The sequence below is a fragment of the Nycticebus coucang genome, chromosome 12, assembly GCF_027406575.1.
Source record: "Nycticebus coucang isolate mNycCou1 chromosome 12, mNycCou1.pri, whole genome shotgun sequence".
Taxonomy (NCBI): Eukaryota; Metazoa; Chordata; class Mammalia; order Primates; family Lorisidae; genus Nycticebus; species Nycticebus coucang.
In genome coordinates this window covers 69,705,504-69,727,452 of record NC_069791.1, presented here as the reverse complement: position 1 = coordinate 69,727,452, position 21,949 = coordinate 69,705,504, and the positions used below count along the sequence as shown (strand labels likewise).

Genomic DNA, 21,949 nt, shown 5'->3' with positions numbered 1-21,949 from the left:
GAGCCCGTCTAGGCAGCTCGGAGGCCTAATCTCGATCGTGGGTTCTCTGGGATCCGCTGGGGAGCCGGTCCAGAGGGTTGAGGGGTGGGGGCTCCCTCTGTACGTTATCCTTCCCAGAGAAGGGACTGGAGGAACACTGAACCGATTTCTTTACCTGCCCTTCATCACCCAAAGGGGGTCCCAGAATATAATTTGGTTGTTGCCTTGAAATTGCCACTGTCCCCGTGTGCTCCCCAGTTGTCCTGCCCTTTGTCACCACCCTGTGTCACCACTTATCCCCACCGCCCTTGATGATCAAGGCCAGGCTGACCCTGCCGGGCCAGAACTTCCAACCTGTCCTCCCCTCTGTCGCTCCTCCAGCGCCTCCCAGCTTTGCCTGGAGTACACAGAGGAGCAGGACACGCACTACCAAAAGCCTCAGGAAAAGGGCCAGGGTCCTCACCGCCTACCAAACCAAGAGTATGGGTCTGCAGAGGCACGTTCCATACGTGGAGGAAGAATACAAGAAAAGGTTAAAGATGTGTTTGTGATAAACAGTCTCCTGTTAAACTTGGAAACTGCAGCTACCAGTTATGGAGCACTTAAACTGACATCATTATTCTTCACAACAATCCCACCAAGGTGGCTTTTTTAAATTATATTACCCGCCAGCAGATGCAGAGTTTGCATTTGAGCCTTAGCCTACTCACCCAGAGCCCGAGCCAATGAAGACTGGAGATTTGGTAACATGAGCAAATAAGAAAAACACAAGACAGTCGCTTGTAATTATATCCTAGTTGTAAATTTATAAACATGAATGAAATTCTTTTTATTGTTGGGGATTCATTGAAGGTACAAAGAAACAGGTTGCATTGATTACATTTGTTAGGTAAAGTCCCTTAACATGAATGAAATTCAAATATAAGAGTGAAGAGAATAAAGTGTTGCCAAAATAAATTTAAAATTCCAGTACTTTTTTTCTTGTTGATTTGTAAAGGGCACCATCTGTTTGAAATCATTCGTAGTCTTAGGCTAAACATTGGCTCCTTCTCACACTCATATTTTGAAGGGAATTTAAGATCTGATGCAGTATGATAATGAAAGTTAGAAAAAAGAGACAGATGTGAGTTTGCTGACTCCAGAAGGGATTGCTTTGGGGATGCAATTCCTACCACAGCCCAGGAGGCCTGATCTTTTCTCCAGTCGTACATAAGTTCTCCAAATCCAGGGTTTTCACATGATGCTGCTTCTGCACTGCTGTTTGCTCGCTAATACTTTTTGATTTTATATAGTCTCCTTTCTAACTGATCAGTCTTTATATTAGTATTTGTAGTCATCACATCTGGAGCACTTACTATATGACCAGTACCTTGAATTATCTCATTTAACTTTCACAATGCATTATTGTATAGACAAGGAAACTAGGGAGGTTAAATATAATGCTCAGTCCAAAAACAGGTATGGTTAATTCCAGTCATTACATGTTCTGACCTGTAGTTATCTTTATCAGATGGGCAGTTTAATTCATTTCATTAGGTTAACTGTATCCATTGGCTAGCACTATTTATCTATTGTAGTACCTGGAAATTGTACTAGTAAATTAATGGATGAGGGTACATTTTTAGCTGTGGGAATCCCAGTGCTTTGCACTCTAGATAGCTTTCTAAGGGCCTCCTTTGAACTTTGTTTTAAACCTCTCCAGTTGCCCACATATTATATTTCCTAGAGTGAGGCATTTCTCCAGAGAGCTCCTTTATTCATTACCTTAAAAATGCCATACTCTTTCATCTGTAGGCCTTCTGACATGCCATCCCTTTTGCCTAAAATACTCTCCCTGCTCCTCTTCCAGTGTTCCCCAACTTTCCAGTCTACCTCTATCCACCCTTTTGCTCAAGCCAAAAACCTGGAAATCAAACTTGATTCTTCCCATAACCACTGTGCTCCACTGCTATAACACAAGTAGAAGTGATAATAAATCTTACATGAACAAAAATAAAATTCTAAATCCTCTGCTAACTGAATGGACCCCTCTCAAGCCACAGAGGCCCCAGAAACACCTTCAAGCTCAGTTCCCAGCCATGTCAGGTTGAGCAAGATAAAGCACAATTACATGCACATGATTTCCCTTCATAAATATTCGCCACTCCTCCTGAAGCTTATTAAATATGTATATTTGACCACTCAGAATAAAATCTTGTTCCCTTTTGTCTCTTTGAAGTATGTGTCTGGCTTCTGGCTACGGCTCTGCTTCCCTAGCTGCTGGAATGGCCAATAAGCTGCTACCCTTTATAAGAAATAAAGCTCTTTTTCCAAAGTACATTTAAAAACGTTTTAATTTATTAAAAGGGGAAAAGTGAGGAGGGTTCATTTTCCTTAACTTTTTCTTCTTAAGACAGAGTCTCACTTTCTTGCCCCAGTAGGGTGCCATGAAGTCATAGCTCACAGCAACCTCAAACTCTTGGGCTCAAGTGATCCTCTTGCCTCAGCCTCCCAAGTAGCTGGGACTACAGGCGTCTACCACAACACCCAATTATTTTTAGAGATGGGTGTCTCGCTCTTGCTCACGCTGGTCTCCAATTTCTGAGCTCAAGCAATCCTTCTACCTGGCCTCCCAGAGTGTTAGGATTACAGGCATGAACCACTGAACCTGGACCTTTAATCCAAAGTACATTAATCTTTTTTTAGTTAACATTAAGGACATGTGCCAATCAGCAAGTTCTAGTTAACAGGAAAAAATTAACAAATTTGGGGCACTGAATGGAAATAGAAATCTAATAATGGGAGGTTTTGTTTTTTGTTTTTGGAAGCAGGAGTCTCTTGATAGCGTGTATGAATTTGGGGGCTTTGACCTATGACCTGTCATTTTCAAAATTAATCTAAGCTGCTGAGTGTGGTGGCTCACACCTGTAATCTCACTCAGAAGTTAGGGAGACTGAAGATCACATAAGGCCAGAAGCACAAGACCACCCTAGGTGACATGGTAAAACCCTGTCTCTACAAAAAAATAAGAAAAATTAGTTGGGCACAGTGACATACACCTGTAGTCCTAGCTACTTGAGAGGCTGAGGCAGGAAGATCATTTGAGCCCAGAAGTTTGAGGCTGCAATGAGCTACGATCCTGCCATTGCACTCCAGCCTGGGCAACAAAGACCCTGTATCATAAATAAATAAATATGTATTTCAAGAAGGGGATTTGACTAGCCCCTACAAAATCTCAGGATATCATCACCTAAAATCCCAAATAGCTTTGGGAGCATATGGGATCAGCTGGAAACTGATAATAATGACATCACTAGGGATATAAGGAATGAAGCACTGGCTATCAAAGAAAACTTCTCTGAGTTCCAAGATGTGTTTAATACCAACTTTATAATGAAAAGCTTTGATGTCAAACAGACTTGACTTTGACGCATTAACTTGCTGTGAGATCCTATTAAGTCCTCTAACTCTTCTACACCTCAGTTCCTCTGTAAAATGGAGCTAACTCCCTTGCAGAATTGTTGTGAGAATGAAGTTTCAGGAAGATCACTTGAGCATGTAATGGTACACAAACCATGTACCATCCAGGTAGGTGGAAAGATAAATAAATTAGGTGTCCCTCTACTATTAAGATTTCTTCTCTTCCCTACCCCTTTGAAACCAAAAAGACTAAGAACACCAACTCCTATTATATTGGATCAATTACATAATCTGCTTAAAAAGGCAAGTTACTTACCCTCAAGGATTACTTTGGTTTCTCATTTTTTAAAATGTGGGTTTTGTTTGTTTTTGACAAACAAAGACATAGGGTAGACAGAGTTCTACCCTATGCCCTGAGCAGAGTGCAATGGTGTCTTAGCTCACTGCAACCTCAAACTTGGCATGTGGGCACTCAGTGTCCAAAGCTGCTGGGATTACAGGCACTCACCAGGATGCCCGGCTGGATTTTTCTTTTTTTTTGTGAGTTGGGGTCTCACTCTCACTCAGACAAGCCTCAAACTCCTGAGCTCAAGCAATCCTCCTGCCTCAGCCTCCCACAGTGCTGGATTACATGTGTGAGCCACCGCGTCCAGGTAAAAATGTGTTTTTGTTTTTGAGACAGTCTCACTTTATTGCCCTCAGTAGAGTACCATAGCGTCACAGCTCACAGCAACCTCCAACCCCTGTGCTTAAGCAATTCTCTTGCCTCAGCCTCCTGAGTAGCTGGGACTATAAGCACTCGCCAGAACACCTGGCTATTTTTTGTTGCAGTTTGGCCAGGGCCAGGTTAGAACCTGCCACCCTAGGTATATGGGGCCAGCGCCCTACCTACTGAGTCACAGGCGCTGCCCTAAAAATGTGTTTCTTATTAAGCAAGCACGTTCTTCCTCATTCTACTGAAATCTCAAACTATTAACTCTCATTTTATGTACCAATAATATCGCAATCAACCCTTTAAATCCTAAATTCAGCATTTGTTCCAGAGGTCTGTGGAAAAGCAAGCTTTATATCAGTACAAAGGAGAATAATCCACACTTGCTGTGAACCAAATTTCAGAGAACTGAATTGCAGCCAAGGCGACTCCAAGATTGCCAAATGCTTCTGGCTGACGCCTTCAAATTTTGTTTGAAACAGATTCTCAGAATATCAAACACACCTTTATTCAAGTGGAAGTACAAAAGCACATTCCTACATCAAATGCATACATGTGATTTTTACATATTCTGCTTTTTAAGGATTATGTAATCCTGTTTCACAGCACAGGTGGCTACTTGGTCTGAGTATACATATTTGATGGGGAAAAAAACATGCATTTTTCGTTGATTTTACATTTAGATCCCTACCTTGAGTTGATGACATCTTATTCTTGCTGATAGCTAAGAAGTAAAATATAGTGGCAAAACTATCCTAGAGGTTAACCACAAGAGGCTTGGAGAGTGAGCAATAAATTTTCATATATTTGTTGAGAATCCCTAGTGAATATTGTAACGTCTGAACTATGAAAGCCTCAATTGCTGGACAACTCGAATTTTTAATAACATTCATCTTATTCACTAAACGTTATGAAACTTCAGTAGGAAAAATACAATAAAATGCTTTGACATGACCTAAAGAATCATGATCTCTTGCTAGGTATACATGAGCCACTACAAAGGTTTTGAGACAGACTGTGGTATGATCCATTATTTCACTTCCAAGAAACACAGTTGACAGTGTCCTGATTCACCTGTGCAAATTTTAACTTGCTCAGTTTATCGGTGTTGCTGGGCAGGCTTCATTTGCTTCTGTATGCGTCGATTTTAATTTCTTGATTTTTGTGCATCTCAAAACTTTATAACGATCCATGTATGACATTCACCCTGAACTTTGGAGCCAAGATCTGTCATCACTTTTATCAAAGAAGCCATGTTCTTTTATATGTTGTGTAGACTCCATTAAAATACAAATATTTGATAATTATATACAAAGCTCCCATAATTCAATTACTACCCTGAATTGATTGGGGACCCTAGGGATAGGGAGATCCAAACAGATAAAACAGTAATCCTAATGGTTCAAATTTTACCAGGAAAAAACCTGCCACACTTTTGAAATACTATCTCTAAAGATCCTATGTAAAAACAGCATTCTTTGTTGGAACACTAAATTTCCTAGTGAAGCTCTGATTTTTTCATATATGATATGTTGCCCTATCAAAAGCAGACCTGAGCACTTTGTTGGCCATAAATAGAGGTATATAAAGAATTTTGAACATAGGCATGCAGAATAGGCACTAAATGAATGTAGTTAGACCACCAGGAGTCTTGGCTTCCCAATGTCCTTATTTCTCTTCTCAGGCTATGCATGCAGACAAGGCAGCTTGTTTTGTGTGTCACATGAAATGTTTAGCTGCCTGCCACAAACTCAGGGAAAACAGAAGCCTTCATACTTATAAATGGACTGGATGTGGAAATCCAAATCCTTTAAAAAAGATGCTTTGCTTTCAGAAAGACACTTAGACCAGTAACACAGGGATGGCATACCTGCTGGTGAAAAGCTTAAAGCTAGGAAACCAATATTTGAAGGTGCTTAAGAGAATGGAGAAATATCAGGAATCCAAGTGTTGTGGCTGTAAAGGAATACTGTATGTAGGGTCCTTTAAGAAGAACCAGCCTAGGAGTCTGTTTTGGAGAGAACTTGGGCGAAGAACAGCAGAAAAAGCTAATTGAGCTACCTGAAGCTGATGTTTTAAAAATGATGTATTAATGACATCTTACAGAAGTTGTGAACAATAAGAACAAATCTCAAGAAAAATTAAAATGTTTATAGGACATATTAAAATAAAAATCACTGATCCTACAAAATATACATACCTACTTAGAACTTATTAAAGAAAGGAATGCCATGAGATAATGACACTGCATTCACCAAGTCACCCCCAGACTAGACTCTTTTCAATGAAGGTTGGGATTATACATATTAACACTTTCATATACAAATAATCAACAATTTTCTCTCCAATCTTTTGATGTTGGGTAAAGCCTGAAATACAGTGTCAAATTTTTCCATTTGCAATATCAAATTCTCATCCAGTATCAATATCCTGATTTTGACAAAGACCTGATGAACTCCTACAGAAAGATTTGCCACACTTACTAGACAAAAATGACTTCTCTTAGGGATAGATTCTTTGATGTTGAATGAGCATTATGACTGAATCTCCTCACCTACACATTTATTACATTTGTAAGCTTTCTGTATAAGAATTTGATACCAAACAAGGTAGTTTGATGGCTTTTTCACATTCAATTCAGTAATGGAATTTTATTCCAGTATGAACTTTCCATTTGTGACTAAGGTATGAAAATACCATGAAGAATTTAACACATTCGATACATTCGTGCATTTTCTCACTGGTATTGACTTGCAGGAATTAAGAGTTTAACAATAATACCTTTCCTGCATTTGTCACATTCAAGAGGATTTCTCCCTGGTGTGAATTCTCTGATGCTGAGTAAGGGTTGAGCTATAAGTGAAGGCCTTACCATATTCAGTACCTACGTGATCTCTCCCTGGTGTGAACTCTCAAATGGTGAATGAAGCCTGAACTTGACTAAATGTCTCCCCATGTTCATTACATTCATAAGGTTTCTCTTTGGTACAAATTCTTTCATGTTGAACCAGGTGTGCACTCTGACTGAAGTTCTTTTCCCATGCATCACAATCAAAGACTTTTTGCCTCGTGAGGACTTCCTGTTGCAGGATAAGATCTGAGCTGTAATCAAAACTTTCCTCATAATCATTACATTCATATGATTTATCTCTCCTGTGCATTTTGTGATGCTGAATAAGGCATGAGGTTTGACTGAAAGCTTTTCCACACTCATTATATTCATGTGGCTTCTCTCCTGTGTGAATCCTTTGATGCTGAATAAGATGTGAATTCAATCTGAAGTCTTTTCCACATTCATTACATGAATAGGGCTTTTCTCTGAATTGAAGTCCTTGATGTTTAATACAGGCCAACCCACATTCATCGTACTCATAGGATTTCACCTCTTGGTGGACCTTTTGATGATCAACTAAGGATGAAGTATGACAGAAGTCACTGCCACATACAGTACACTGACAGGGCATCTTTCTGTGAATTCTCTGATGTTGAGTAAGGTGCACACTACGACTGAAGACTCTTTCACAATTGCTACATTTATAAGATTTGGCTCTGGTGTGAATTTTCTTATGCCGAATTATGCCTGAAGTTGGACTACAGGACTTACCAGACACTTCACAGGATTTATCAGATACTTCACATTTATAGGGTTTTTCTCTAGCATGTATTCTTTTATGCCGGCTAAGACTTGAGCTCTGACTGAAAGATTTTTCACATTCTTTACATTTGTAGGGTTTCTCTCTAGTATGGATTCTCTGATGTCTAGTAAGGGCTGAGCTCTGGTGGAACATTTTTCCACATGTATCACATTTATAGGCTTTCTCAGTGGTAGAAATGCTCTCCCATTTATTAAGGTGGGAGAAATCCATTAATCTTTCCTTGTACTCACTACTCTGAAAATTCTGTGTTCGATTTATGTGTTCATGTTTACCAGCAGCTGCGTTCTGCTTGAAGCTCATGTCGTATTTATCACTGTCATCAGTATTCTGTATTCTAAGAATTCTCTGATCTGTATCAATGGTAGAGTCCAGACTGAAGTTTTTTTCAGGTTCACTGCATTCATTGTTCTTCTCACTGGTGAAGGTTTCCTTACTGATTGTTATTTGCCTAAACTCTCTCTCCAGGAAGAGAAATTTCCTTAGAATTTCCTGAAGCCTTTCTAATCTGTCCTCAGATTTATACACTTCTCTAGTGTCAGGAACATGGGCAATATCCTGTTTGAGTCTTCCTACTCTCATTTTGTATGAATGTACTTCTTCCGAAATTTTCTGCTTAGGAATCAACAGCTTCTCTTCTCTGGTCTCTCCATCTGATACAATATATAAATAGAAAATGCAAATGTAATCTGTATCCTGTACATAAAAAAAAAAAAATTCAAAGAGAGCAGAAAATGAAACAATGTAGTATCTATGAAGATAAGCAAAGTTTATTTACTCTGAAAAACAGGCACAAAATCTCAGCAGCAGATGTATGGGCATGAATAGCAGTGAGATAGGATCCAAATGGGTTAGCATGTGGTAGCAACAGAGGACACGTTCAGCAGAGTAAGATAAGTACTTAAGGTGCACCAAAGGAGATTATAGGGAAATAGTTTAAAAAAATTTTAGATAAGCAACTTGAATAGGGATCTAGAACAACTTGTGCATAAGGGACTAAAGAAGTGGAAAAGGTCAACCTAAACTGAAGGGAAAAGGAAGGAGCTGTCCACTTTGAGTGCCAGAGCAGCTACAACTTGGCTCCACCACTGCACTTTGCTTCTGTACTAATTCCATCTGATTGATGCTGCCTTACTCACCTGAGCAGTTATCTCTTAAGACTTCTCTATCCTTAGTTTCCAGATCAAAGATCTGTAGATCTTGTTCCAGTTGGGAGATCCCATCAGGCTTGGAAATTGGAAATCCTGATCACAGAGAAGGAAATGGGATGTGGCAATTTATCCCCAAATGCTACACCAGCCACTTTTTATTGTAACTAATAGTTAAAACAGAGAGACAGTAAGTTCTGAGAAGACATTAAGTAGGAAGGCCTGGAGAGTGAGGAGAACAAAGAGGCTCTACAAGGAGCTCAAATTTGTGCTCTAGAAAGGTGTGTTAACAGTTACATTGATGACGTAGAAGCAGAAGCCAGTCATTTAAATGTCATTCTGACAAGGGAATTTGTGTACCTGTCTTCAAGAAGTTATCATTACAACTCTCCATCTGTTGCCTAAAGATCAATCTGTGTATTAGACAGAATCACTGTAACAAGAGAAGCAATGAAAACTGAATAAATATCCAAGGGACCAATCTCAAGAAACGATTCATTTCAGTGCAGATGAGGAAACAATAATATAACACATAGAATATACCCTTACCCTTTAGAATTATTTATTCAACAAACATTTAAGGAGTGCCTCCTATATTAAGGGAATAAAGATCCCAGGCAAAAAGTCCATACCTCAAGGACCTCACTCCCTGGAGACAGCAATAAAACTAACTACAATAAGGTACAATGAAGAGAGTGCCATAAAAGTGCATCTTCACCTGAAATGGTCTTTTATGACTTGTACAATGAACTGCTTGAATCTACTTTTTTGTTTTTTTTTTGGTAGAGACAGATTCTTACACTTTGTCACTTTCGGTAGAGTGCTGTGGTGTCACAGCTCACAGCAACCTCCAGCTCTTGGGCTTGGGTGATTCTCTTGCCTCAGCCTCCCAAGTAGCTGGGACTACAGGCGTCCACCACAATGCCCGGCTATTTTTTTGTTGCAGTTTGGCCAGGGCTGGGTTTGAACCCACCACCCTCGTATATGGCTCCCTACTCACTGAGCCACAAGTGCTGGCCGGATCTAACTCTCTTTTAAAGCTAAAGCAACAGGCAGTCTGCTTCTGAGGGGACAAAACTTAATACAATTAATTGTTATCAAAGGGAAATTTTTACGTGTTTAGCTTAGAAAGCTTCTAGTAGCACACTTATAAAGTCTAACTCAAGCTCCTCATCTCCAACCTCTCCATTTACTGAAGATCTATAATATTTATTATTTCTTTCCCTTATCCTGACATGTCATCATATAATGGCACTTATATAGGTTTTTTTAAGTGGTTTCAGATAATTATTGTTCCTACTTGATTTGCAAACTCTTTGATAACAAGGACATGTATCGTTTATCTTGCATTCCTTATGATTCCTTTACTTAATAGCTATTTATCAAGTGCCAATTTGTAATCAAGTGTCAATATATAAAGAACTACCAATTTTATAAAAAGGACATTGGACTTGAAAATATGATGAACAGCTGCCCCCCTGGGATCCCATGTGAGGGCCTATGAGCAAGGAGATCAGAACAGATATAAGGACAGCATTTATTGTGTTTCTGAATTCCTATTGGGCATTGAGTTAGTTCTCTTTTTGGACAGTTACTAAAGTTCTCATGTCAAATACATCAGTTTTGCAAGTTTAAAAAGTAAAGAGTGTGTGTGTATGGGTGGTGCCTGTGGCTCAAGGAGTAGGGCACCGGTCCCATATGCCAGAGGTGGTGGGTTCAAACCTAGCCCCGGCCAAAAACCAAAAAAAAAAAAAAAAAAAAAGTAAAGAGTGTGACACAAAGCAGCAATATTGTCTCAAAATTCTAACAAATAATTTGCAACTTTTAACCTTGAGATATTTATTAAAGTATTTCTCAGTATTTGATAATTGAAACAAATTTTGGTTATTTACAACATATCTACATTTAAAACACACACAACAAAAAAGGTTGTCTTCAAGTGAGACGAGGGGTTTGATTTCAGCTTGTGTTTAAGATAATGTAGGAAGGTATAAGAGAAATGTGCAGGCAATTAGAGATACAAGAAAATAGTTTAAAAGAAATAACAAGTTCAAGAAATAGACTTAAAGTCACCTGTACCATCAGTACCATCAAAATATTAAGGTTACTAAGCACCTGGTAGGCAAAGTACCATGCCAAGAGCTTTAAATTTTTTCACTCATTTTATACTTCCTATAACTCTACAAGGTAAAAACTATTATTATACCCACTTTACAAATGGGAATACTAAGATTCAGAGACTCAGGAGTAACTTGCCCAAGGTTATAATAACTAATGAGGCTACCAAACACAGCCTTATTTCAGAACCTGACGTTTAAACAATCTATCAGTAAAAAATGATGACTGTGAATGAAATCCATCCTTTCATCCAAAATACTTACAGAAAGAGATAAAAAGAAGACCAACATACTGACAATGGAGTAAAAGGTAAAAACAATATAAATAACAGAGAAAAGGTGATTAGAATAACACAGAGAGAGCCAGGATCCTATGGATTTGGAGTCAGTTTTAACTACAGAAATCTAAAAGATCATTCTTTGTCAAAGAAATGCAAATCTTTTTATAACAAATATCCAAATCTTCAGGCAACTGCCCAAGCAATATTCAATTTGAGCAAATTCCACTATAAAGAAATAATTTATGGATAGGTTTATGATTAAAAGAAAAAAAAATCAAGAAATAATTTCTATGGTGCTGAAGAATTGGTTAGCCACTTGTATAAGACTGAAAATGGACCTGCACCTCTCACCACTGACAAAAATTAACTCTCACTGGATAAAAAACTTAAATTTAAGACGTGAAACAACAAAAATTCTAGAAGAAAGTGTGGGGAAAACTCTTGACAAAATTGGCCTGGAATGGACTTTATGAGATCCTCTTGGCAACTATCGCAACACCAAATATAAATAAATGAGACATGATCAAGCTAAAAAGCTTCTGCACAGCTAAGGGTACCACAACTATAGCAAAGAGACAGCCTTCAGAATGGGAGAAGATATTTGCATGCTATAAATTTGACAAAGGGCTGACAACTAGAATCCACAGAGAACTCAAATTAATCAACAAGGAAAGAGCAAACAAACCCATTTATAAGTGGGCAAGAGACTTAAACAGAAACTTCTCTGAAGATGACAAACAAATGGCCAATAAACACATGAAAAAACGTTCATCATCCCTAATCATCAGAGAAATGCAAATCAAAATCACTGAGGCCAGCCAGGTGGCTCACACCTATGATCCTACCACTCTGGGAGGCTGAGTGGGTAGATTGCGCGAGCTCAGGAGTTTTAAGACCAGCCTGAGCAAGAGTGAGACCTCGTCTCTCAAAATAGCTGGGCGCTGTGGCAGGTACCTATAGTTCCAGCTACTTGAGCAGCTGAGGCAAGAGGATCTCTTGTGCCCAAGAGTTTGAGGTTGCTGTGAGCTATGTTGCCACAGCACTCTACCGAGGACAACAAAGTGAGACTGTGTCTCAAAAAGAAAAAAAAAAACAACAAAAACACCACTCTGAGATAGCACCTAACTCCAGTGAGATTAGCTGACATCATAAAATCCCAAATCTGCAGATACTGGCATAGATGGAGAGTAGGGAACACTTTTGCATTGCAAAAGTGCATTGCATTTTTTTCATGCTTTATAAAATATTTATTTCATTAAAAATATTTTTAAAGTAACATTTTTCCTATGAAGTCAAGATACAAAGAACTTTTTTTTTTGTAGAGACAGAGTCTCGCTTTATGGCCCTCGGTAGAGTGCCGGGGCCTCACACAGCTCACAACAACCTCCAACTCCTGGGCTTAAGCGATTCTCTTGGCTCAGCCTCCCGAGCAGCTGGGACTACAGGCGCCCGCCACAACACCTGCCTATTTTTTGGTTGCAGTTTGGCCGGGGCCGGGTTTGAACCCGCACCATCGGTATATGGGGCCGGCACCCTACCGACTGAGCCACAGGCGCCGCCCAAGATACAAAGAACTTTTAATTTGTAACAACAATTTTTTTTTTTTTTTTGAGACAGAGTCTTACTTTGTCACCCTCAGTAGAGTTCCGTGACGTCACAACTCAACAGCAACCTCCAACTCTTGGGCTTCAGCAATTCACTTGCCTCAGCCTCCCAAGCAGCTGGAACTATAGGTGCCCACCACAACACCCGGCTATTTTTTATTGCAGTTGTCACTGTTGTTTTAGCTGGGCAGGGCCGGGTTCGAAACCACCACCCTCAGTATATGGGGCAGGCACCTTACCCACTGAGCCACAGGTGCTGCCCCACAACAAACTTTAATACTTGGAATTCTCACTCAAAAGGAGGGAAAGAATTTGAGGTAGACAAAAAGGTAAAAGGAAAAGAATAAAGGTGAAAGAACTGCTTAAGAGAGGGCAGAAAAGAATGAACAAAATAAATTCAACCAGCAAAGGGCCCACCAACCAATAATAGTGAAGAGATCTGGCAATAGGAAAATAGTTACAAGTTGTTGCCTCATAACAATTCATAACTCATTTAGGTCTTGTACTTCCCTAGAAGGCAGGACTGTTAGCAAAGGACTCAGCACTCCTGCATTGCTGGTGGGACTGCAAACTAACATAACCTCTGTGGAAGGAAGTATGGAGAATTCTCAAAAAAACTAAAAGTGGACCTTCCATTTGATCCTGCAATCTCATCACTAGGTATCTACCCAGAAGAAAAAAAAATCATTTTGCCACAGGGACATTTGCACTAGAATATTTATTACAGCTCAATTCACAATTGCCAAGACGTGGAATCAACTCAAGTGCCCATCAACCCATGAACAGATTAACAAACTGTGGTATATGTATACCATGGAGTATGATTCAACCGTAAGACAAGATGGGGATTTCACATTTTTTGTGTTTACCTGGATGGAACTGAAACAGTCTTCTTAGTAAAGTATCACAAGAATGGAAAAGTATCCAATGTACTCAATACTAATGTGAAACCGATATATAAACAACTACAAGCCCACACACAAAAAAATCACAAGTATAGTCTAGCTAGGGGGAGGGTGATTGGAAGGATCTCACCAAATGTGAACAATGTGACGATTTGTTCAGTGAGCCTCCTGGGTGAAGGGCTCAACTACAACTTGAACTTTACCACAGAAATGAAAACAAGGTAACCTAAACATTTGAACCCTCATATCAATCTGAAATTTAAAAAAAAAAAGAAATAATTTGTACACACACCTGAAATTTTTATTTATATTTTAAGATGTGGTCTATAATTCACATCACTTGTTCTTTCCAAAATACTTTTTTTTTTTTTTTTGAGGTAGTCTCACTACATCGCCCCATGTAGAGTACCGTTGCGTCACAGTTCACAGCAACCTCAAACTCGTGGGCCTAATCTTGCCTCAGCCTCCCAAGTAGCTGGGACTACAGGCACCCACCACAACGCCCAGCTATTTTGTTGTTGCAGTTGTCATTGTTTAATAGGCTCAGGCTGGGCTTGAACCCCCCAGCCTCAGTGCATGTGGCTAGCGCTGTAACCACTGTGCTACGGGCACTGAGCCATCTTTCCAAAATATTAATATAACTATCATGAGCCAGGTACTTATATACATCATGTAATTTAATCCTCACATATCCCAGAAAGGTGAGGGATATGTGCTATAGCTGAATAAAGTATCTGATTAAATAATTCGCTCAGCATATTATAGCCAGTAAGTGGAACCCAAGTCTGATTCCAGTTTATATGCTTTCCAATCTACCATATTGCCTGTCACAGAAAGCATTAATAGCAGATTTTCTTGCCACTGACCCGCCTTTTTCCTAAATTTAACTCAGAACACTATGCTTTCAAAATATGTACTTAGCTTTATAGTTTTCCTATTTAAAATTAATTTTTTTTTTTTGAGACAGAGTCTCACTATGTCATCCTCGGTAGAGTTCTATGGCATCACAGCTCACAGCAACCTCCAACTCTTCGACTTAAGCGATTCTCTTGCCTCAGCCTCCCAACTGGGACTACAGGCGCCTGCCACAACACCCTGCTATTTTTTTGTTGCAGTTGTTAAGCTGGCCCAGGCCAGGTTCGAACCCACCACCTTCTGTGTATGTGGCTGGCACTGTAACTACTGTGCTACGGGGGCCGAGCCTTAAAATTAATTAAAACCTCTTGGTTTTATTTAAATCTTCAGAGTTTTCTAATGAGATTTACTTTAATCTGGTCTTTAAAAATAACATTTACAATTACCTTATTGTTTAGTTTGCTTCTTTTAGCAGAGTGTGGTAAGATTTTAGCTATCTGGAAGGTCATGCTTTTCTTCCTTGTCCTTAATAAATACACAAATAAAATCTCTCCTTGGCATTATCATTCTTTTGTAAATATCTGCTATTCTGGAATGTATTCCTAGGCAGGTTTATTTATTTATAATAAATAGGTGGATGGATTGCTTGAGCTCAGGAGTTCAAGACCAACCTGAGCAAAAGCGAGGCTCCATCTCCATTAAAAATAGGAAAAGGCAAGAGGAATCGCTTGAGCCCAGGAGTTGAAGGTTGCTGTGAGCTATGACACCACAGCACTCTACCCAGGGTGACAGCTTGAGACTCTTGTCTCAAAAAAATGATAATAATTTTCTTATAATCAGAGTACAGACAAGTCATTAAAAATATAAAAAACTCCATACATGGGTAGACTAATTGTCCTAAAGGCACAAAACAGTGAAAAAGAACATGGGCTTTACACATTATCTGGGCCCCAAGCCTATTACTGACTGTGCAAAGATCACTTAACTGCTTTGAGCCTCAGTTTCCTCAGATAAAAAATAGGAAAAATATTGTTTGCTCACAAGGTTATTCTAAGAATTAAATGCAAGAGAAACAGATAGTACCTAGTAATACACTGGCTGCTCAGCCAGTAAATAGCTGTGATCCAGTGGAAAATATTCAGTGCAAAATTACTGTCATCATCCATGACATCAAGTTCAAAAAGAGGCATGTGCCAAACACTCCCAACCTATCAACTCACTTAAAATGAACTAGTATTTGACAAACATGTTTCTAATGCCATCATCTGATAGGGTACCTGCCACATTGACTCATGTGAAATGCAACCCAGCTCCCTTTCTGAGTCTCTAGCACTAAGTCACAGCCAATTTCTCTATGAATATGACCCTCAAGCGAGTTATTCATTCACTATCAACAGAATATACTTCTTTTTCCATTTGGTAATGAAAATTATTATCTACTTTTTTACCCAACTGTTTATACTGTGTATACTATGTAGTGGAAACACTTAAACAAAGGACCAAAGTTCTGATGTCTATGAAAAATATAGGGCGGCGCCTGTGGCTCAAGGAGTAGGGCGCCGGTCCCATATGCCGGAGGTGGCGGGTTCAAACCCAGCCCCGGCCAAAAAAAAAAAAAAAGAAAAATATAATGCAGAGTTACTGCCATGGAAAAAGAAGTGAACTGGAAAAGTGGGATTGCTAAATCGGGGGCTGAATTATAAAGTCTTATTTTACAATCCCAAACAGTAAGTTAACAAATGTATAAACTTAAATTTCAGGTGGAGTTTGCTAAACCCATGAATAGGAAAGTTACTTCCCAAAGACTGTAAAAATAATTACTAAGGAGATGCTGCAGATTTGATCACAAAAGCAAGTTGAGTAGGAGAGTTTCTTTTTTTTTTTTGTGGTTTTTGGCCGAGGCTGGGTTTGAACCCGCCACCTCCAGCATATGGGACCAGCACCCTACTCCTTGAGCCACAGGCGCCGCCCTAGGAGAGTTTCTTATGTGCATGTATATGCCTGGTATGTGTGTGTGCATGCATGTCATATGTGCGTGCAGAAATGACGGGAGAAGACGGGATGAAGTTCAGTCTATAGCATGCTTTGCTATCAGACTGTATTAAATTACTACAAAGTTTTATTCCAAAAAGTAGACAGATTAACTGTTGGAAATTCTGTTATTATTAGGGAAAATTAACAATAGTTTACAAATACATCACTTTACAGTTTACAAAGTTATTAAATAGACAATCCTTTTGATATCCTGAAATAAAGAAATGTAACTTTTCTGCTTTCCCTTTTTCCTTCCATCAAGGACAGAGCTAAGGAACACTTAATCAGGAAAGGTAATATAAATGCATCAATATGTACAGAACCACAGGAATAAAGGGGAAGAAAGTAGGACTTTGAAGAGGAAGAAAACTAGAATATTAAACATGAAGAAAGCCCAGGGATCACAGGAGAGTTAGCTGATATAAAGGACAGTCATGCCCACTAAATAAAAGGAATGGCACATAGCATATGTTCCACATTCTAAAATAACACGAAAAGATCATAACTGAAGGGCTGAAGTTGAACACTGTGGTTTCTCAGAACACAAGTAGATGCCCACCAACCATGGTTTCTGAATCAACTGGCTTCAAAATGCATCTGGTTGCAACAAAGGGCTTCCTGGCCCCTTACGTTAGAAATTTAACAAAGGTTATTTGAGGAGCTGCAATTTTGCATAATGGTGGCATCCTGAGAAGCTTCTATTCCATCAGTCAAGTTTAATATCTTACAATCGTGGAAAAGGAGTTTCCGAGCAAGGATGAGTAATATCGATGGGAAGCCGATACTTGGGCCATCTCTTGGAGATTCCTGCTGTAAGGACTGCAAGTGTTTCTCCAGAGAAAGCACTTGCCTGGGTATGACTCAGGGCCGGGCAGGAATTCACACTATGAATCCGGGTGGTAGGAAGGCGGAGAAGTATGCCTACAAAGATCAAAGAGCCAGGAATGGAAAACACACTAAAAAAACCTTCCCAGTAGGCAGGCTACCTCCCCACGGATAACACTTTTTGAATCTTGATTATAACCAGGGATATAAGGTAACGCCCTGGATGCCACCAGCATAGGAAAAGACCAAAAAAAAAAGTAAAAATGTTCTAAATATACATATACACAAAAAGGAGAGTGCAGAAGCAGAAACAGGCAAAAAAAGAGAGAAAAAAGAACAATGCTCTCATCAAGTGGGCAGCCAAGTAACCCCACTGATGCATCTCAACACTATACAGCTGCCTACTGTACCCCACCTTAATGTAGGGTAAGTGTCTGAAACTTCTGCTGCCCTGGGTCTGTTTCTTGGATTACCATCTGGGTGACTCACTGAAATATACTCCGTGAGTGATCTCTTCAAATGAAGTCTCTCAAATTCTGCCTGCTCAGAGATAAATGTAGGGATCTTAAGAGGTGAGGGGCTACTTAACAAGAAAGATTTTAAGTCATCTTTTTAAAAGGTATTTCTTCTTCCTAGGAAAATGGGAAACTCTCAGGCACAGGGACACTGAGACACTAGAGCAAAGTGTCTGATTGGGGGTTAGGAGGCCACCCTGGGGTCTCACCTATAAAAAAGGAAAAGATAAGGAAGATAAGAACTCAAGCAAAGCACAAGAAAGTTTCCCTTTGCTAACAGAGAACCGATGCCCCTCAAAAGCAGGACATAAAAACTGGGGGTAAGAAGTGGGTGTCTCCTCCTGACACCCTCAAAAGAACCTTACTCACCCTCCCAGAGAAGACAACCTTAAAGATAGAGGATTCAAAGGTATTAAGACTGGAATCAAAGCCATACTCTACCCACCTTTTCAAAGACCACACAGAAACAAGAAAAGTAAAGAAATCCAAATAGGTAAATTGAATAATAAGGTAGTCCTTACCCAGTGAGACCATGTTCCCATAATTCTCTAACATCACTTCTCTGTAGAGGTCCCTCTGAACAGGGTCCAGGTATCCCCACTCCTCTCGAGTAAGGTGCACAGCCACATCCTCGAATGTCACAAACTCCTGAAATAACACATCCTGGCTGCTATGGGGAATGAGACCACTGTAGCAACATGGCCAGAAAATGAAGATGACAGAAAGTATATCCAATGTATATTTATGTTGGGGAAGAGGGAGAACAGATTATAACCTAAGGAATAAATCCCATAACCCTTAAACAGCTAATAAGTGCCAATCACAGAACCATCAACGAAGAAGGACCAGTGTTTGCTCGTGGTGTTGGGGAGATGGGAAGGTGGTCTGTGTGAAGTCCAGATCTCTGAAGAAGATCAATTCCAAAACTGGAATCTACTACTGAAAAAAAATTCTAGACAAGGTCTACAGATGGGATGAGGCAGAGGCCACACTCAATCAGCAGCAACAGTCCCTGAGGAAAAACAGAGGGATCCTCAGCTCACCTGGTACCTGGCTGTCATGAGCGCAGCTGCCTGGTCTCCTAGGCTTCCCTCATGGGGAAGAGCAGGCACCTGGGGAACAGGTGGAGCTGAGGGAGGAGAAAGGAGCCAAGAGTGAGAGTAGCCCTTCCCCAGGGCTCCCTTCAGAGAAGGCCTCTCCAGTCCAAGGGTGTCAGTGGGACCCACCTTCATATCAATATTCCAGTAAGACAAATGAGCAATTATCAGGTATTGCATGGGTCTACCCTGCTCCTTCTCAGTACTTGCATGCCCTACTTAAGCAAGTTTAGACCTGTGATACAGGATTTTATTATGAAATCTCATATTTCACTTTATCCTCATGGCATAACATTCCTCTCACAAAAGGGTTAAGTACTATACCTGTTTTGCAGATGGGCAAAGCAAAGCAAAAAGACTTGCAGTGACTAGTCCAGGGCCAGGGCTGTTTAGTATACTTTTGACTCTTTCCTACACACTGTTCTGTAAACTCCACTAAGCCTTTCTCTTTCATTGTCTGTGTAACCAATATTGAAGGCCCTCAAGAACAAGGAAAGGTGGTATTTCCTCACAATCCTTTCCACACTCCACAATGCCCAACAGCATTCTACACACTGTGGCACTTAATCCACGTTGCTGACACACAAGTTACTGCAAGCACTGGAGTTGGCCACAAGCTATCTAAGACACTTCTTAAAAATGAAGGAAGAAAAAGAACAACTTAATAATATACATAAAAATGTGATTGTACAATCAAAAGATAGTATGAATACATTTATATGTATACATTTATACAGGCATTGTGGTCAACCAAGGAATTAAAGGGTTGTTTTCTTGACCAAAATTACATTAGTCATAAACACTGTGGTTAGAACCAACAGAATGGCAGGTAGCAAAGGAAAGAGAAACTAAGCAAGGGGAAGAGGGAGAAGGGAAAGGTACTGAATTTAAGAGGAAGTGAGAGCTGGGCAAGGATTGTGAGATGTGGCAAAAGCAGCACAGCTTAGAAATCATTCTGAATGTGGTAAGTAGGATGAAGTAAAGGTTATCTGAAAGAAAAATAGCCAGAGGAGAGTGACTAACACTCTGCTAATTAAGGATAAACTGTCCTTTAATAGAGAGGCCCAGACCAGGAGTCATCTGAGTCACATCAGTCCCTCCCTTCCAGTCCTCCCTCTAGGGGCCATCTTCTTATTCAAGCTCCTGGCCTCTCTCGTATCAGTTCCAGGAGCCCCTTCAGGAGACCCTCTACATGCCAGTTCTCCTGCGTTAAAGTGCTGTCTCTGCCTTACCCCCTGTGAGTCCCTGTTCCATGTCGGTGTCCTGCACGAACTGAGGCTCTGGGGAAAGACCCTCAGACTGGGTCTCCAAAGACTCAAACGAGACCCTAGGCGATGCTGCTGCTTCCTGGGCGGACAGTTCCTCCATCACTGTTCTGGAGGACAATGACCATCACTGCAAGGTGAGATTAAGAGAAATTACTGTAATAAATTAAAATATTCCATCATTTTATATCCTCAGACTTAGCAAAGTATTTTATGCACTGTAAGCACTCAATAAAAAATAGTTGATTAATCACCCAAAATAAATAACAGAAAAAAATGATTATTAGGTTTCAAATCCTTAAGTACCAAATCATATGACCCAAGTATGCAGGTTGAATTGAACTCCACTAATTCAGAATTTGTGGTATTAGAAAAATCAACATAGTACAATTTAACATGTAAAGCTTTCTCTGGAAATTTTAAAATATTTAAATTTACAGCCTTCTTTGGAAACTCAAGTTTGTACCGAAAGACATACTCGTTAGGATTGCTTTTTTTCCCAAGCAGGCCCCTTAGGACTACTTGGTAACAGTCTGTCAGCCCACTTTAAACTACTATATGGGCTTGACTAATAATAAAACTCTACTTGTAGGGTCAGATCCTTTGCTAACTCAGACTAGGTGGGCAGGCCTTTCCCCACAATCCTAAGGTAACACAGGGAAGAGCTGCGATTCAAACAGGTTTGACTGGCGTCCTTCACACCCAAGGACGTGACAGGGTTGCGTGCTCCTTCCAAAACCCTCAGAAAGGGCCCCCGCCCAGCTCCTAGCTTGGTCCTCAGAAGGCTTGGCCCAGCGAAGTCCTCTTCCCACTTCCCTTTTAGACGAAACACAGTCCCAAAGAGGGTAGGCGCGCCATACAGACCCAGCTCAAATTAGAGCACGGTCACCGGGTACTGGCGGGGGGGCCCTCAGCGCACCGGGCGAACCAGGACTAGCACCTGGGCCTCCGCGCACTCCTGGGAGAGACAGGCCTCAGCACCCGGGCCTCCAGGCCTCCGGACCTCCGCGTGCTCCTGGGGAAGGGAACCGCCGCTGGCCAGGGCCAGGCCTCCTCTTACTCCGTAGATCAAACAAGTGGCAGCCCCACTGTGACCACAGAATGGCTTCCGGGCACTCACCCGAGCGGAGGGGAAGGCCTGGCAGCGGCCAGGTCGCAAACACCCTCTCCCAGAGCCACCCGAGCCTCTCCAGGGCCGCTCTAGATTGAGGAGAGGCCGGCGCTTCTCGGTGTCACTTCCGGCGGCGGAGGAGGGAGGGTGGTGAGGGAGGCGGGGTCCAGCGAGGGCCCCGGATGTGGGGGCTGGATCCGTGCGTTAGGGCTTCTGAGTTTGGTTTTCCCACGTCCTTTTCCGGTTCTACTTCCCTCCCTGCTAATTCGCCAGGCGTCTCTAGCCATTACAACAGTGATGACCGCAAGTGACTTTGGGAAAGTGCCCTGTGGTCCTTCTCTGACACCAGCCATCCCTTGGGAGCCCCCACAGACAGGTGGCCGGCCCGAGTGGGTGCGTGTGGGGAGGGGGAGCAATGGTCTTCGTAAATTGTTCGACTTCTGACAGTT

The 21,949-nt window shown here is 40.8% G+C and overlaps 1 protein-coding gene across 5 annotated transcripts; it reads right to left on the bottom strand.

The window, feature by feature from the left end:
- Positions 1 to 4,576: 4,576 nt before the first annotated feature.
- On the bottom strand, positions 4,577 to 21,640 carry ZNF655 (zinc finger protein 655). 5 transcript variants are annotated; one of them, XM_053555376.1, is made up of 6 exons: positions 21,510 to 21,640; positions 20,357 to 20,519; positions 19,071 to 19,156; positions 18,549 to 18,675; positions 8,883 to 8,987; positions 4,577 to 8,396 (listed from the first exon to the last, which is right to left on the bottom strand). In XM_053555376.1, exons 2-6 carry the CDS (start codon positions 20,490 to 20,492, stop codon positions 7,003 to 7,005), a joined length of 1,848 nt encoding a protein of 615 aa, XP_053411351.1. In that variant the 5' UTR covers positions 20,493 to 20,519; positions 21,510 to 21,640; the 3' UTR covers positions 4,577 to 7,002. The 5 variants fall into 5 exon arrangements, with proteins under 5 accessions (XP_053411351.1, XP_053411349.1, XP_053411352.1 ...); XM_053555374.1 differs by lacking the exon at positions 21,510 to 21,640 and adding an exon at positions 21,254 to 21,495; XM_053555377.1 differs by lacking the exon at positions 21,510 to 21,640 and adding an exon at positions 21,330 to 21,495.
- Between the last annotated feature and the right edge of the window lie 309 nt (positions 21,641 to 21,949).